The sequence below is a fragment of the Camelina sativa genome, chromosome 2 (genome assembly GCF_000633955.1).
Source record: "Camelina sativa cultivar DH55 chromosome 2, Cs, whole genome shotgun sequence".
Lineage (NCBI taxonomy): Eukaryota > Viridiplantae > Streptophyta > Magnoliopsida > Brassicales > Brassicaceae > Camelina > Camelina sativa.
This window is the reverse complement of record NC_025686.1, coordinates 14,776,757-14,792,492: the sequence shown is the minus strand read 5'-3', so window position 1 is coordinate 14,792,492 and position 15,736 is coordinate 14,776,757. Positions and strand designations below refer to the sequence as shown.

The 15,736-nt window shown below is 37.8% G+C and overlaps 4 protein-coding genes across 4 annotated transcripts; 3 read left to right on the top strand and 1 right to left on the bottom strand.

Annotated features, from left to right (window-relative positions):
* On the top strand, positions 3,790-4,959 carry LOC109126775. The gene has a single exon (XM_019230561.1). The coding sequence runs from the start codon at positions 3,790-3,792 to the stop codon at positions 4,957-4,959; it is 1,170 nt and encodes a 389-aa protein (XP_019086106.1).
* Positions 9,161-10,383, top strand: LOC104725112. Its single transcript, XM_010443721.2, has one exon. The coding sequence runs from the start codon at positions 9,218-9,220 to the stop codon at positions 10,097-10,099; it is 882 nt and encodes a 293-aa protein (XP_010442023.1). The 5' UTR covers positions 9,161-9,217; the 3' UTR covers positions 10,100-10,383.
* LOC104725102 lies at positions 11,328-14,765 on the top strand. Its single transcript, XM_010443710.2, has 8 exons — positions 11,328-11,334; positions 11,493-12,262; positions 12,696-12,863; positions 13,049-13,147; positions 13,469-13,588; positions 13,675-13,812; positions 13,909-14,241; positions 14,334-14,765. Exons 1-8 carry the CDS (start codon positions 11,328-11,330, stop codon positions 14,559-14,561), a joined length of 1,863 nt encoding a protein of 620 aa, XP_010442012.2. The 3' UTR covers positions 14,562-14,765.
* LOC104752294 (EMBRYO SURROUNDING FACTOR 1-like protein 11) lies at positions 14,891-15,249 on the bottom strand. The gene is made up of 2 exons (XM_010474400.1): positions 15,186-15,249; positions 14,891-15,096 (listed from the first exon to the last, which is right to left on the bottom strand). The coding sequence occupies exons 1-2, from the start codon at positions 15,247-15,249 to the stop codon at positions 14,891-14,893; spliced, it is 270 nt and encodes an 89-aa protein (XP_010472702.1).

Sequence of the window (15,736 nt, the reverse complement as noted above, 5' to 3'; positions counted from 1 at the left end):
TGTTATTTCTTGTTAAAACTCTAAATAAGTGTGCTATGGTTTGTGACTTTGCTCATTCTCTAGGATTTCCTAATGTAACTACAGTGCCCCCTTATGGTAGGAGTGGTGGCTTAGCTTTATTATGGAAAAACAGTCTTTCAGTGTCCCAAATTTATAAGGATGCTAGAATCATTGACGTAAACATTAAGTATAATAACTTCCAGATTTAATTGTCTTGTGTTTATGGTCATCCTATTCAAGATCAAAGACATTTCTTTTGGGATTATCTGGAACAAATATCTCAGTCTAAAGATGGACCATGGGCATTGGTTGGGGACTTTAATGAAATTCTTTCTAACAATGAGAAAATTGGTGATCCTTTAAGAGCTAACTGGACATTTCAAGATTTTAGACATATGATGTCCATTTGTGATCTCTCAGATTTAAAATCTACAGGAGACAGATTCTCTTGGGTTGGTTAAAGGCACTCACACACAGTTAGGTGTTCTTTGGACAGAGTCTTGGTTAATTCAGAATGGAATGCTACGTTTCCAAGAGAAGAGGCGGAATTCCTTGACTTTTACGGTTCTGATCACAGACCAATGGTACTCCGTTTTGGTTATCATGACCCATGCTTACGAAAATCTTTTCATTTTGATAAGCGCCTATTAGAAGTGGCGAGCTTTAAGAACTATGTAAAGGAAGGTTGGAACGTTTGCAAAAACCAACATCATCACACTATTGTTGACCAAATACGGCATTGTCGCACTTACATGGCTCGTTGTAAACGAAAAAACAATATGAATTCTGCTAAACAAATAGATGTACTACATTACCATTTAAACAGAGCCATGTCAAGCTTTCGACGTTTAGAACGAGACCTGATTCCACGATTGCGACAAGAACTTTCCACTGCATACAAAAATGAAAAAATCTATTGGAAACAAAAAAAGGAGAAATCTATGGTTGCAAGTGGGAGATCGTAATACAAAGTTTTTCCATGCTGCTACTAAGAGTAGGTTTGCTCAAAATTACATTACTTCGATCAAAGATGAACAGGGGAATATTTTTAGTGGGAATACAGCTATTGGCCATCATGCTGCATATTATTTTCAAAACATGTATACAACGACAGGCCATTCGGTTTCACCATTGGAATTTGTTGATTTCACACCTACTGTTACACAAGCTATAAACGACGATCTAACTAAAGAATTTTTGTCAGAAGAGATTTTCAAAGCACTCTCAATGATAGGAGACGACAAAGCTCCAGGCCCAGACGGGCTCACAGCTCGTTTTTACAAAGAATGTTGGGAAGTGGTTGGTGAGGATATTACCAAAGAGGTTAAAGAATTCTTTTCTACTTCAAATATGAAACCAGGCTTGAACAATACCAATATATGAATGATTCCAAAAAATACAGAGCCAGATACATTGTCAGATTACCGCCCCATTGGTCTTTGTATTGTTATATACAAGATCATCTCAAAGTGTCTTGTCAAACGTTTAAAAGGACATTTAAACAGTATTGTATCTGAGTCTCAAGCAGCATTTATTCCAGGGCGTATGGTCACAGATAACATATTGATTGCTCATGAACTTATGCATTCACTTAAAGCTAGAAAACGAGTATCACAAACATATGTGGCTGTCAAGACTGATGTCAGCAAAGCATATGACCGGGTGGGATGGACCTTCTTAGAAACAACAATGAAATTATTTGGTTTTCAACCTAAATGGATCAGTTGGATCATGGCTACAGTGAGTACGGTTGAATATGCAGTTCTTGTTAATGGTACACCATTCGGGAAAGTGTTACCTAGTCGAGGAATAAGACAGGGTGACCCCCTGTCCCCATATCTTTTCATTATGTGTGCAGACATTATAAGTTATCTTATCAAGTCTCAGGTGTCTTCAAAATGATTACAAGGTATTAAAATAGGCAATGGTGTTCCTCCAATAACTCACCTTCAGTTTGCAGATGATAGTTTATTTTTCTGCAGAGCACACAACCGAAACTGCCAGGCTTTAAAAGATGCATTTGATATATATGAGTATTACTCAGGCCAAAAAATCAACACATCAAAGTCCCTAATTACATTTGGATCCCGAGTTTATGGTCATCGACAAAACTCAATGAAACAAATCCTTCAAATTTCAAACTAAGGAGGCGGTGGAAAGTATTTAGGACTACCAGAACAATTTGGCAGAAGGAAAAAGAAATGTTTGAATATATAGTGGAAAGAGTAAGACAATGCACAAACAATTGGAGTGGCAGGTTCCTTTCACCTGCAGGGAAAGAAGTTTTGATCAAGTCTGTTGCAGCTGCGATGTCGGTCTATGCTATGTCCTGTTTTAAACTACCACTTGGACTTATCTCTGAACTTGAATCTTTATTGATGAATTTTTGGTGGAAAAAATTTGAGTCGTCTAGAGGCATTTCATGGATTGCTTGGAAAAGACTCCAATACTCTAAGAAAGAAGGTAGTCTTGGACTCCGGGATTTAGAGAAATTTAATGCCCTGTTAGCAAAACAGGCTTGGCGAATACTAAAATTTCCTAATAGTTTATTTGCTAAAGTGATGAAAGCAAGATATTTTCCAGATAGCTCAATCCTTGATGCAGCACCTAAAAAGTCACAATCGTATGGTTGGTCTTCCATCCTTACAGGTTTAGATCTTCTCAAGAAAGGGATTCGAGTTATAGTTGGTAATGGGTCGTCAATACGAGTCAATGTGGATAATGTCATACCAAATCATCCACCACGTCCTGTTTGCTCTGTTGATCCTCTGTTTAACGGAACGCTCTCATCATTTATTAATGCCTCTGGTGTTGTTAAATTTTGGGATATACCTGCAGTTCGAAGTATGATATCACCAAATGATATTGAGGTTTTATCACAAATTTACATTCCGCAATTTGACTCTATGGATAAAACTATTTCGTATTACAATGCCTCTGGAGAATACTGTAAGTGTATGTGGGCAAGCTCAAGTTGAAGATGAAGTTCATGAAGCTGTACAAAATATATCTGCACAAGCTTCTGTCTCGGCACAGACATCTGATGTATGCTCAAGCCTCTGTCCTACAAAAGAGCATCAGAGGCTTGTTGATTTTGTCCGTATGTCTTTGTTTTGAAGATTTTGAAGATATACTTAAGGCACGTTTTGGGATATTACTTGGAGGTAAAGCACGAAGAAAAAGGAAGCTTGCAGATATTTAGAAGATTTAGTGGGATTAGGAAATATTTGTTTAACAAAGAATAAAGTTAAATGGAATATTTCCTCTTGATTTTAGGAAAGTTGATAGCCTTGGGAGAGGCACGAAATCCCTTAAACAAAGAGGGTCTAGGACTTAGAAACTTATCTCTTCAGAACGTAAAAAAGAGAGAAAAAACCTTGTAAGCCTTTTGGCATCTTTGAGAGAAAAGGGTGAGGGTTTTGTTTCTAAGTGAGAGTCTTGGGTGTAGATCATTTGTGTTGATCTTAAGGATCTCTTAGTGGGTTGGGAATAGATTGGGAACAAGCTAAGAGAAGATCTTAGGGTTGTGTAAGTCCAATATTGAACACTAACTGTAATTGTGTTCAAGAAGTATTTCCAACAAAGATTGAGGACGTAGGCATTTGCTGAACCTCGTTAAAAATTTTGTGTCTCTTGTCTCTTCTACACTAACAAGTGGTATCAGAGCGGGCATCTGTGCAAAGTCTAACTCAACCAACGGGTGAAGATCTTGGGAAGAAGAACATGGAGGCACAATCAATGTTATTCATGGCAAACGACTTATTGATGTTAGATCCAAATCATTATGGGATGTGGAAGGTGTTGATGATGCATAGAATTAAAGGAATTCATGAAGATGCATGGACAGCAGTTGAATGTGGATGGGAGTCGCCGAAACAGGCTGTTGTAGATTCTGACGGGAATCAGGTGGCTGTTGAAAAACCCAAAACAGAGTGGTCAAAATCTGACAAAGCATTGTCCACACTCAATTCACTGGCACTTTCAGCAATATTTAATGGCGTTCGCAGGGATCAGTTCTCATTGATTCAAGGTTGTACATCTGCTAAAGAGGCTTGGGAGATTCTACAAAATATCTTTGAAGGTACAACAAGTGTGAAACACACAAGGTTAGATATTCTTGCTTCTGAGTTTGAGAACCTTAGGATGTATGAGTTTGAGAACATTACTGCTTTTAGTGGTAGAATATATGCTATTGCGAATAAAGCTAGAGCTCTTGGAAAGAATTACAAAAACAGGAAGTTGGTCAAAAAATTGTGGAGGGGTTTAGCTCATAGATATCATCCTGTGAAAATTGCGATGGATGTTGCTCTTGATATAGACAATATGCCTTTTGAGGAGGTAGCCAGTCAATTGCTAAGCTATGAGTTGCAGTACTTATCGTCTGATGTAGGAAACAACACACAAGGGATTTATGTTTGTTCAGTCTGTGATAGTGAAGAGAACACAGAGGCTCGTAAAACAGAAGAACTTGAGAGTCTTGTGGTGAATAAAGAACGCAAAAGTTTGAAGATTACAAGCAAACAGAAAAGGAATAAGGTTCAGTGTCATGTTTGTAAGGGCTTTGGTCATTTTAAATCAGATTGTCCTTCAGTGAGGAAGAAAGGGATCAAGAGTCTGCATTCGCCAAAAAGGAAGAAAAACACACAAAAGCCTCAAACAAAAAGGTCAAAGTTTGTTGCTCTTTGTGGCTCAATGAAACTTGCTGCTGATAAGTTGGAACTAAAGTCTGATAATGGAACAACTTGTTGTACGGATCAGGATTCTGAGCCAGCAGAAGAAGAACTTAAATTGTCGCTGAATGATCAAATCAACACTCTGAGGAAATATCTGATACAGAGGGAAAAGGAAAATCAGAGGCTTGTCACAGAGAAGAATGACTTGGTAAGCAAAATTTCAAATCTGGAAGAAGATCTAGCTCTGGAGAAAGTAAAGTCTTGTGATTTAGAAAAACGTTTATAAGATCAATTAAGAAGCATCAAGATGTTGAGCAGAGGAACAAAGGATCTTGACAAGATTCTGACAATCGGTAGAACATGTAATGTCAGATGGGGTTTGGGTTACCATGGAGGTGATTATGGTGCAACTACTCAGTTTGTTAAAGGAGAAACTTTGGCTTCAAAATTTGTGGATTCAAGTCTCTGTATATCTCCATCAAAGGTCCGAAACGTGTTTGTCAGCAAGGAGACAGGTGACAATCGGCTGAAATCTTAGCAGGCGTCTGTAGACGACAACTTTAAGAGAAGAATGATTGGTTGTTGGTATTGTAGGAAACCTGGTCATATCAAAGCTCAATGCTACAAGTTCTTGAAGAGGGTAACACAAGTCATGAGAAGGAAGAAAAATTACAAAGAGGGTCAAAGATTCAATCAAGTTTAGATCAAGAAGCATGATTTATATTGTCCTGAAGACTACACAAAACATGCATCAAGCGACAGACGTTTGTATTCTGACAGTGGCTACTCAAGGAATCAGAGAGGAGTTCAAAGCAAGAAACAACATCTAAGACATGTGCATGAGGAATTCCAAGATTCCGGTCAATGGAAAAAAACGTTGGAGACCGAGATGTTGAGCCAAAAGATGTAGTCTCACAGACCAGATAATAAGAAGAAAGACAACTGTCTGTTTGACGACTGATCAAAGTCATGTGCTGATGGTTGATATTTCAAGATANTTTGATCAAGTCTGTTGCAGCTGCGATGTCGGTCTATGCTATGTCCTGTTTTAAACTACCACTTGGACTTATCTCTGAACTTGAATCTTTATTGATGAATTTTTGGTGGAAAAAATTTGAGTCGTCTAGAGGCATTTCATGGATTGCTTGGAAAAGACTCCAATACTCTAAGAAAGAAGGTAGTCTTGGACTCCGGGATTTAGAGAAATTTAATGCCCTGTTAGCAAAACAGGCTTGGCGAATACTAAAATTTCCTAATAGTTTATTTGCTAAAGTGATGAAAGCAAGATATTTTCCAGATAGCTCAATCCTTGATGCAGCACCTAAAAAGTCACAATCGTATGGTTGGTCTTCCATCCTTACAGGTTTAGATCTTCTCAAGAAAGGGATTCGAGTTATAGTTGGTAATGGGTCGTCAATACGAGTCAATGTGGATAATGTCATACCAAATCATCCACCACGTCCTGTTTGCTCTGTTGATCCTCTGTTTAACGGAACGCTCTCATCATTTATTAATGCCTCTGGTGTTGTTAAATTTTGGGATATACCTGCAGTTCGAAGTATGATATCACCAAATGATATTGAGGTTTTATCACAAATTTACATTCCGCAATTTGACTCTATGGATAAAACTATTTCGTATTACAATGCCTCTGGAGAATACTGTAAGTGTATGTGGGCAAGCTCAAGTTGAAGATGAAGTTCAGGAAGCTGTATAAAATATATCTGCACAAGCTTCTGTCTCGGCACAGACATCTGATGTATGCTCAAGCCTCTGTCCTACAAAAGAGCATCAGAGGCTTGTTGATTTTGTCCGTATGTCTCGGTTTTGAAGATTTGTGAAGATATATTTAAGGCACGTTTTGGGAAATTACTTGGAGGTAAAGCACGGAGAAAAAGGAAGCTTGAAGATATTTAGAAGATTTAGTGGGATTAGGAAATATTCGTTTAACAAAGAATAAAGTTAAATGGAATATTTCCTCTTGATTTTAGGAAAGTTGATAGCCTTGGGAGAGGCACGAAATCCCTTAAATATAGAGGGTCTAGGACTTAGAAACTTATCTCTTCAGAACGTAAAAAAGAGAGAAAAAACCTTGTAAGCCTTTTGGCATCTTTGAGAGAAAAGGATGAGGGTTTTGTTTCTAAGTGAGAGTCATGGGTGTAGATCATTTGTGTTGATCTTAAGGATCTCTTAGTGGGTTGGGAATAGATTGGGAGCAAGCTAAGAGAAGATCTTAAGGTTGTGTAAGTCCAATATTGAACACTAACTGTCATTGTGTTCAAGAAGTATTTCCAACAAAGATTGAGGACGTAGGCATTTGCTGAACCTCGTTAAAAATTGTGTGTCTCTTGTCTCTTCTACACTAACAAGTACTCTGTTCGGTCTGGCTATTGGTTAGCTACACATGATCCCATGAATCTCATCCCTGTTCCTAACATTCCTCATGGTTCCATTGGACTGAAAAACAAAATTTGGAAACTACAAATTTTACCAAAGATAAAGCATTTCCTTTGGAATGTCTTATCTAAATCTTTAGGTACTGCAATTAGACTTGCTTCTCGAGGTATCAACATTAGCAAACAATGCCAGTGTTGCTAGGGACTAAATGAAACAATCAACCACACCTTATTCACATGCCCTGCAGCAAAGATGGTTTGGGATTTGGCTGACCTACCTTTCCATTCTAGTTTTCATAACACAGATCATGAACTTAATGTCTCTTTTTTGTTCCACATATATGACGATCAATCAATATCCAAAGAACATAAACTTCTTCCCTTTTAGCTTTGTTGGAACATATGGAAAGATCGCAACAAATTCATTTTTCAAAATATCGTATGTGACCATACTCGAACAGTAGCACAATCTAAGGTTGATGTCGCTGAGTGGATATGATCATCTCCGGACAGACAAATTAGTACAGTTTGTATTGAATAAACAGGTAATCCTCATTGGGAGAGACCAGAATATCTTTTTGTAAAATGTAATTTTAATGTTAGTTACAAAGCGGATACAAAGAAAACAATTGGAGGTTGGATGGTCCGTAATCATCTTGGAGTTGCCATTAGTTGGAGTTCCAGTGTTTTAAGGAATGCAAATAACCCATTGGAAGGCGAAGCACAAGCTTTATTGTTTGCCATGCAACAAACTGTTAACAAGGGTTTCAACAAGATTTGGTTTGAAGGGGACTGCAAAATTCTAATTGACTGTCTTAATGGATCTATACAAGGCGCTACTATACATGGCATACTTCATGACATTAAGATTTTTTCCAATTGCTTTGAAGCTGTTAGTTTCTCATTTATTCATCAAACAAACAATGAGGTTGCCTATTTACTAGCGAAATTGGATTGTAATAATGTTGATTTTTATGTTGATTGTTGTAATCTTTTGTTTGGTTGATGGAATCTCTGTATCTTGAACGTTTTTATTCTGAATAAATTTTTTTTGCTAAAAAAAAAAGAGTATCTTATATGCTTTATAAAACTTTATAAATTTTAAAAAGATAGATAGATAAAAAGGAAAATTTTGAAAAAATACATTAAAAGGGGTATTTCTGTTTTGTTATTTAGCCACAACATATTCGATGCGTTTATATGAGTATTGACACATACGGTTCATTATTCCTCATTTCCTCTGTTACATTTTAATAATTATTATATCCATATTTTCAATTTTAATAAACTGATAATTAAAAAATACAACCACCATAACATTTAAAATTCTAAATTTTAATTAACAGATAATTAAAAAATACATTATATAATTGTATAGAAAGTTTAAATGTGGTAATAACAATTTTACTTTCACCCTACGTCGTATATTATATTTCATTGACGGCCATACTTAAATACTGAAAATATAACTTGCATGTGGTTCTATAGTTTTGTAACTTAGCGAAATCTTGAAGATTTAGTAGATATTTTCTAATGCATTATAATACTAAAAAATTATACATTCCACCAATAATATGCATACTAAAAGTAAAAGTATCTTCTTCTGGAAATAAATGTCACGATCCACATCCAAAGGAGATACGTGTCACCACCTTACTCTCCACGCGTCATCATCTTCCCCATCCTACATGCTAATAATAGAAACCAAACTTAAAACTAAAAAAGAAAATAAAAACGTACAAAAGAAAGAGCAAACAAGATTAGGCCATGTGTCCTGCCATCTTTAAAACCAAAACCCTCGCGTTCAGTTACACGTAACTCCAAAGTCGCAGACTTATTATGTGTCTAACTTTAATCGCACCGCACCTTAAAGCACCCACTCCTCGCTCTCCCATTGGTCCGTCACTCCCCCCTCGTACCGCGAGTCTCATGTTGGACCCAAACATCACGCCACGTCTCTACTCTTTCGTCCAATCACGTCGTTGCGCTGTTCATCGTTTGGTCTCGCACGTGGCAGAGTTTTCTTCCGAACGTGTCGAACGTAACAGTTTCGTTTCTTTATATACCAAACACCAACACGCCTCATCTTTCTCCAACAAAACCAAAACTAAACAGGTTCGTTAGAATATATATATATAAAACAGTACTATGAATTCCCGGGGAGGTTGTTGTATCGCGAGGTACGGTGGCGGTGGATATGATATGTCGAAGGTTGATCGGATTATGCTCCGGTACCGTCCGATTGCACCGAGACCTGATTCCGGTGGATCTCCGTCTTCACCGACGGATAAAAACGGATCGGCGTTAACTAACGTTTCGTCTAAATCACGGCGAGGTAAGAGAAAATATTCAAAGGAGAATAACACTAGCAGTACTAGCGGTAGCGGATCTGTTAACAGTAACGGTAACAGCAAGAGACGGAGAAACGAAGAGACGAAGAGCGGATCTGGTGGTGAGATCGTGACGCTGCCTCTTCTTCCGGAGACTCCTGAGAAGAAAAACTTTTCTCCGGCGCCGGAGTTAGGTGCGGCGGCGTTGCGGCTGAGTTTTAATGACGGAGGTAACTCTATCAGACGTTATCAGACGGAGTTAATGACGGAAACGGTTGTGTACTCGTCGTTGCTGACGGTGGAGGGTGTAACGGAGAGATGGGTGGTGGAGGAAGGAGAGTATGATGAGTTAGGGTGTACGGACGAGGAGAGGAGGATGAAACTGGAGAGAGACACGTGTCCGGGTTTTATATCTGACGGTTTAGGGAGAGTCATTTGGACTAACCGGTCGTACAAGGATTTGGTTGTTGGGAAAGATCAGGAGGAGAAGCAGTGTGGTAGTAAGATGAGTGTGTGGCTTGTGATGAAGGAGAAGCCTTTGGTAACGTACCGTACGTTCACATGTAGGATGAGATTGCAGTATACGTGTCGTGATATGGAGGTGAGTTCGATCACATCGTTCTGTGATGTTTGGAGGATGAGTGATGGTGGCTTTGCCTGGAGGCTTGATGTTGATGCTGCACTGTGCCTCGGACGGTGAGAGATTGGAAGAGTACATTTTGGCCGTTGGATGTTAGACTGGTGACACGAGGATACTAGTACTATTAGGAGCGACATGCAAGTTTAGAGATCTTTGGAACTTACAACTTTTAGGATTGTACATATTTCGCAGTTTTGTAGCTTTTGACATTATGATTTTCCTTTCAGTTTTGCAGTGTTTCTCTTTATTTTGGGGTTTGTATAAATTCTTGGTTACTCCACTTGGACTTGGGTATGTTTCTTCTTTTATTGTCTCCTGCGGAGTAGTACTTGGTTTTATGGCTTTCTTACCATCTTGAATCAAAACTGAAGTTTATTGAGATTGAAACAAACGGTGCTAGAGATGAATCCAGTGGAGACTTTGAACCATCTGTTACATCAAAATGGTATTGGAACGAACCCACATTTATAACCGAAGGATACTATTTACATTCTATTTCGTGTTTTCTATAATGGATATTCATTCTTAGATGATTGGCTCCTCTACCTTATAAGCATATTAACACACAAAAAAAAAGTGAAATCTAAGCCATAAGCGTAACGGTGTGGAAAAATTGACACTCGATTAATAGATACGTACATGTTGTGGCCTTGTGGGCTGCTGTTTACTCCTGAAGACAAACTGCGATTTGTAAAAATTAAATTACTATAATCGCTAAATATATTTGTTGAGCTAACACTACTCTTTTGTTTTAGCTGACACTACTCTTGCCAAAGAATTGCAACCAACATGAAAAATAGACTTTTCCAAAATGAATACGATGGGAAAAAAATATATGAACAATCAAAGAGAAATCACCATCTGTAATTTCTACAATTTCATTTTCTGATTTGCAATATTGAAGATGATTAATGATTAATTACAATAAAACCATCAGTAAAGCTTAGACTAGATGCATATAATTAACCCAGACTGAGTCATATAAACTAAACAATGTTATGATGGAAGTTACCAAATAAAAAATGCTGACTCATAAAATCGAATAAATAAATAAAGATATTATATCTGTTGGTTCTCTGCCTCTAAATTTCTTACCAAACTTTGCAAAACCTATTCAAATATACATGTAAAAATAAAAATAAAAAAATCGGTAAAGATATCCATTTTCTTTTTCTTTTTATGGTTCCTATAGATTCCTCTTTGTCTATATCATTTTAACTCCTTTTAGTCTTTTATTTTGTTCAAAAAAAAAAAAAAAGTCTTTTATTAATCAGGGATTAAGGCAGTAATGGTCAGTAATTTTGGATGACCCCCTAATATCCCGCATTTTAATTTAATGTTTTTGATATCAAACGATTTGAATCGATAAAATAAATAAATAAAAACGGGTTAAAAAAATAAATTAAAAAATTTGGAAGCATTTAAGTCAAAAATGAATTAATTGGGGGGGGAGGGGACAAAAATCATACTAATGCAATTGATTCCTCAAACAGCTCAACAATTCAAAATGTCGAACCATCCGCTCCTCCTCCTCCTTCTCCAGTAGAGTCGAAGCTGTCTCCTTCAGCTTTCAATTCAACGATGAAGCGAACGACGTCGTCACTACCCAAATCCTCTGAGAGCGGCGACGACTCTTCTTACTCTACACGAAGGTCGTCTGCTTCAAGGAGACACCGGAGCTTGAGCCGTTTCTCTCACCGCATGCCGGATCCTGAAATCGAAGTGACTCCGATGAGAAAAGGGAAGTTTGTGAACACCGTGAGAGGTTCTGGATTCGGTGAAATTAGTCTCGATGATTTAGCTGTTGAGTTTTTTGAATCGTTTTCCGGTGAGAGCGAGATTAGTAGCGGAGAAAGAGGAAGATCTGGTTTAAGAAAGTCCGGCGGAGGCGGAGGAGAGGTGACGAATTCGCAGAGGAGGGGAAGGTCTGTATCTAGGGTTGTTGGTTCTGGTGGTGGTTTACGGAGGTTGGATGCGGATACTGAAAGCTCGAGACGGCGGAGGTCGTTGTCTAGACAGCCGGAGAGTAATCGTGGTGGTTCAGTTAGGGTAGATCCGGTGAGTAACAATTCAAGCCGGCGAAGGTCCGTTTCTAGACAACCGAGGGAGAGGAAGGTTAACGGCGACAACGGCGGTAGTTCAATTGGGGGAGTTAGTGATAACGCGAATTCGCGGCGGCGACGGTCGCTTTCTGTAGTTCGTCGCCGGATTGAGAATTCTGAGGTATATAACATCACTTTTGTGATTGGCTTACTTTGTTTCTTCTTATTCTATAGTTTTCTCTGGGCCCTTCGTGTGTGATTATGATGTGATGCAATATCTATTACGAACTTTTTACCTTTTTAGTTACAAATAGGAAGATATATAATTATCAAATTCCATTAACGATTTTAGCTGTAATTATGAGATAACTTTGTAGCAACAGGACAATGATTGATTTGGTTTTAAGGTGGGGTTTTTCATTTCTTACCCTTTCTGATTTTGATATCTTCAATTTAATTAAACATATTCTAGAAATAGTTGCAAAGAGAATGGCTTGATTGGTTTTATGGCTTTCTTACCATCTTGAATCAGTAGGATTAGCGTGTGAGCATTTTCATTCTTGTGTGCATTTGACTTGTTGATATGTATGGTGATTTGTTTGTTACATTTGCAGAGTGATGTAGAACAAGCTCAGTATTCAAGCAGTTCAAGGGATGTGAAGAACTACATGGGTGGAAAGAGTCAAAACAGTGGGTCTCAGATATCTGCTGCTTCAGATAATAGACAAAGTCTTAGGAGGTCTTGTAGCCAAAATCCTATCAAATACCATGATGGCTACTCTGTAAGTCTAACTTTACTATGGTTTAACTTTTGAAATTCAGAAACTCTACCTTTGTTAAATAGCGTTTTGCGATGAATGCTTCTTTGTAAAGGCTAGATTAATCTTTTCATGTATGTTACATGTATATATCTGGTCTAACTTCATATGCTGAACATATTATATGCTTTTTGTTCGGGATGGTGCAGAGCCATTCTTCTGCAGTCACAGATGATGAAGGAAAGGATTCCAGGTCAAGCAAGCATGGAACTGAGAGGATAATTCGAACAGTATATGCCCAAAATAAGGTTTGTGGGTGTTCACCCAACACTAATAATATATACTGTATATGTTTTCCCACTCTCTGCTTGAAACCAATCCAGTCCTCTAAAAGGGCTGATCTTTCCCACTCTCTGCTTGAAACCAATCCAGTCCTCTAAAAGGGCTGATCTTTCTGGATGTTGCTTTAAACTGAGAGAATATGACTGAATATGAATTTAGAATGACTTATCACTTATCAGTAATTAGAGAAGATGACATTGAACATTGTCCTACTACTGTTAATTGATGTACTGCCTACTTCCCTTAGAAACATACGTTTCCTATCTTAATGAACAATGTTTATACAGGCAACACCAAAGAAAAGGTCATCTTTGGGGAACTCTGATTATGGTTCCCAGGAGAAACCCCATGATGTTCACTGTACAATTTCCACATTTAAGAAAGGTTATGCAACAAAACTGCAAGAGGTACAACTTCGTTGTGCATATGTTTGGTAGTTTATTCCCTTTGATGATCAAACATAGAACGCTTTGTTTTCCCTTTGAGTTGACAGTCGGAGGAGCGAAAACGGGATTTGCTGGCTGAAATTATGCTGGAGGAGCAGCGTGGTAGAGAGCTCTCTATGAACTTGAAAGAATTACTCACAGAAAATAGTTCTGAAGCTGAGGAAAAGCCGTTGCGGACTCGAAAGGTGAGTATTACAACCCTCACAACAGCATATGTTTCCTCTTCAGAATTGCTCTTTTCATAAAAAGATTAAAAATCCATCCTATTTTTTTTCTTACAGAGGAGCAAAGATCGGAGCAGGAGGACGTCCATGTGTTTGACAGATGAAGCAGAGCAATTCATCGACGAATTCATATCAAACATAGAAGACACAGACTTTTCATCACTGGAGGATGAGAGGAGCGAAAGTAGTTCAAGTTTTGGGATGATAAAATCACAAAGCTCTCAAAGTACCACTGTCCTGAAGAGTGTACCTGTTGAAATGGACGGTGTTATGCTTCCTTGGTTGCAATGGGAAGCTCCAGACGACACTTCTGCAGCATTGACATGCCTAAATAAGTCGCCACACACACCAAACACAAAAAGTCTCGTCTGGGAGTCGGATCCAACTCAGGTAATACCTTACCGTACCACTAACGGGTCTAAAACTATCGCCGGATAGAGATTCTGGTTTGTATATTCTCTGACATGATTATGTGCTGATAGGATGCATCAAGTGGGCAAGGGACGAGCATTGGTACCATAAGTAGCAGAGGAAGCTGGAGCCCATATTACTCATCCACGAAGCCTGTGAATCCCATAAGAAGACTAAAGATCGATGTAGCTGAGTATCTGAAACGACCTAACAGCTCCGATATTCTAAATGAGACGTGGAAGCTAAGGCACAGAATAAGTTCGGGAAGCCTTGTGCTATGTAGCCGCTCATTGATCTAAGGCTTCGTGACCGCAAAAAGCAGTTGTAGGTTTTTATTTTCTTAATCGTCCTTTGGACCACAACCGAGTCAAAAACATGTCTCTGTACAGTTAACTTTATGGTCTTTATTCAGTCAGGTCTGAGTCGTCCGACTAGTTAAGCAAAGGCAAGTATGCACAGATTTATTACAATATTTTATTTTGAATCACAATTTCTATTTCCTATTCATATGCCTTGTCTGATTCTAATTAGTTCAATTATAACAAAAATAGTTGATCGATTTTATTTTAGTTCAAGGGAAAAAAAACTAGAACTTCAATATCATTGGCTCACAACTGCAAAAAAAAATTCAGATATGTAGAGAAGGTGGCGACCCTGGCGGGTTAAGTCTTAGACACTCAGCCTCGCATACTTTTATGTTCTTTGAACAGTACTTATACTTCCCTCTGCAGCAATGACAATTCTTGAATAAGCTAAAGCTGCAACGTTTTCGAGCGCACGGTGATAGACGTACAACTATTTTGCTTGCCTCAAGATCCTCCTCCATGTTTTCACCTACAAAAAAAATAGTAATCATGTTTTTAAAACACTTAATGGTAAATCTGTTTATGTTTAACGATAGTCTATGTATATATATAACATACATTGATGAAGAACAAAAATTGAAACGAGGATGATGCAAAAGATAGTCAAATATGATGATGACATCGTAGTGTGATTCTTCTCTCAAGGAATAAGTTGTTGTGTTAACATTGTTTGCTTTGATAAGACATGACTATATATATTTAGTTTGTAAATTGATCAAATCTCGTACTCCCTCTGTTTCACAAAGAATATCATTTTAGAGAAAATTTTTTGTTATACAAAGAGTGTCATTCTACATTTCCAATATGCTTTTAATGCTACATTTTCTTTTTTACCCCTAAACCCAAAGCTCTTTTCATTGAATTTAAACCATTAACCACTAATTAAATAGGGGCAAACATGTATAATTCAATATTTTCTCAATTTGTGTGAAATGTGTCAGAATGACACTCTTTGTGAAACAGAGGGAGTATAAGTAATAGTCTCACATAAAGCTGTTATATTTGTTTGGATATCAATTAGCCAAAATTAGAGTAAATCCTACTATATTAATTCATAAGTACAAATATGAAACTAACCTTAAAATGTGTAAAAAAATTACATTCAATTG

Excerpts from the sequence above, each read along its gene's own strand:
- LOC104725112 (XM_010443721.2), top strand. The coding sequence starts at position 9,218 with ATGAATTCCCGGGGAGGTTGTTGTATCGCGAGGTACGGTGGCGGTGGA.
- LOC104725102 (XM_010443710.2), top strand. Across the intron at positions 13,589-13,674 it reads ATGCAACAAAACTGCAAGAG|TCGGAGGAGCGAAAACGGGA; the intron begins GTACAACTTCGT and ends TTGAGTTGACAG. Across the intron at positions 13,813-13,908 it reads AGCCGTTGCGGACTCGAAAG|AGGAGCAAAGATCGGAGCAG; the intron begins GTGAGTATTACA and ends TTTTTCTTACAG.
- LOC104752294 (XM_010474400.1), bottom strand. The coding sequence starts at position 15,249 with ATGTCATCATCATATTTGACTATCTTTTGCATCATCCTCGTTTCAATT. Across the intron at positions 15,097-15,185 it reads AATTTTTGTTCTTCATCAAT|GTGAAAACATGGAGGAGGAT; the intron begins GTATGTTATATA and ends TTTTTTTTGTAG.
- LOC109126775 (XM_019230561.1), top strand. The coding sequence starts at position 3,790 with ATGTGGAAGGTGTTGATGATGCATAGAATTAAAGGAATTCATGAAGAT.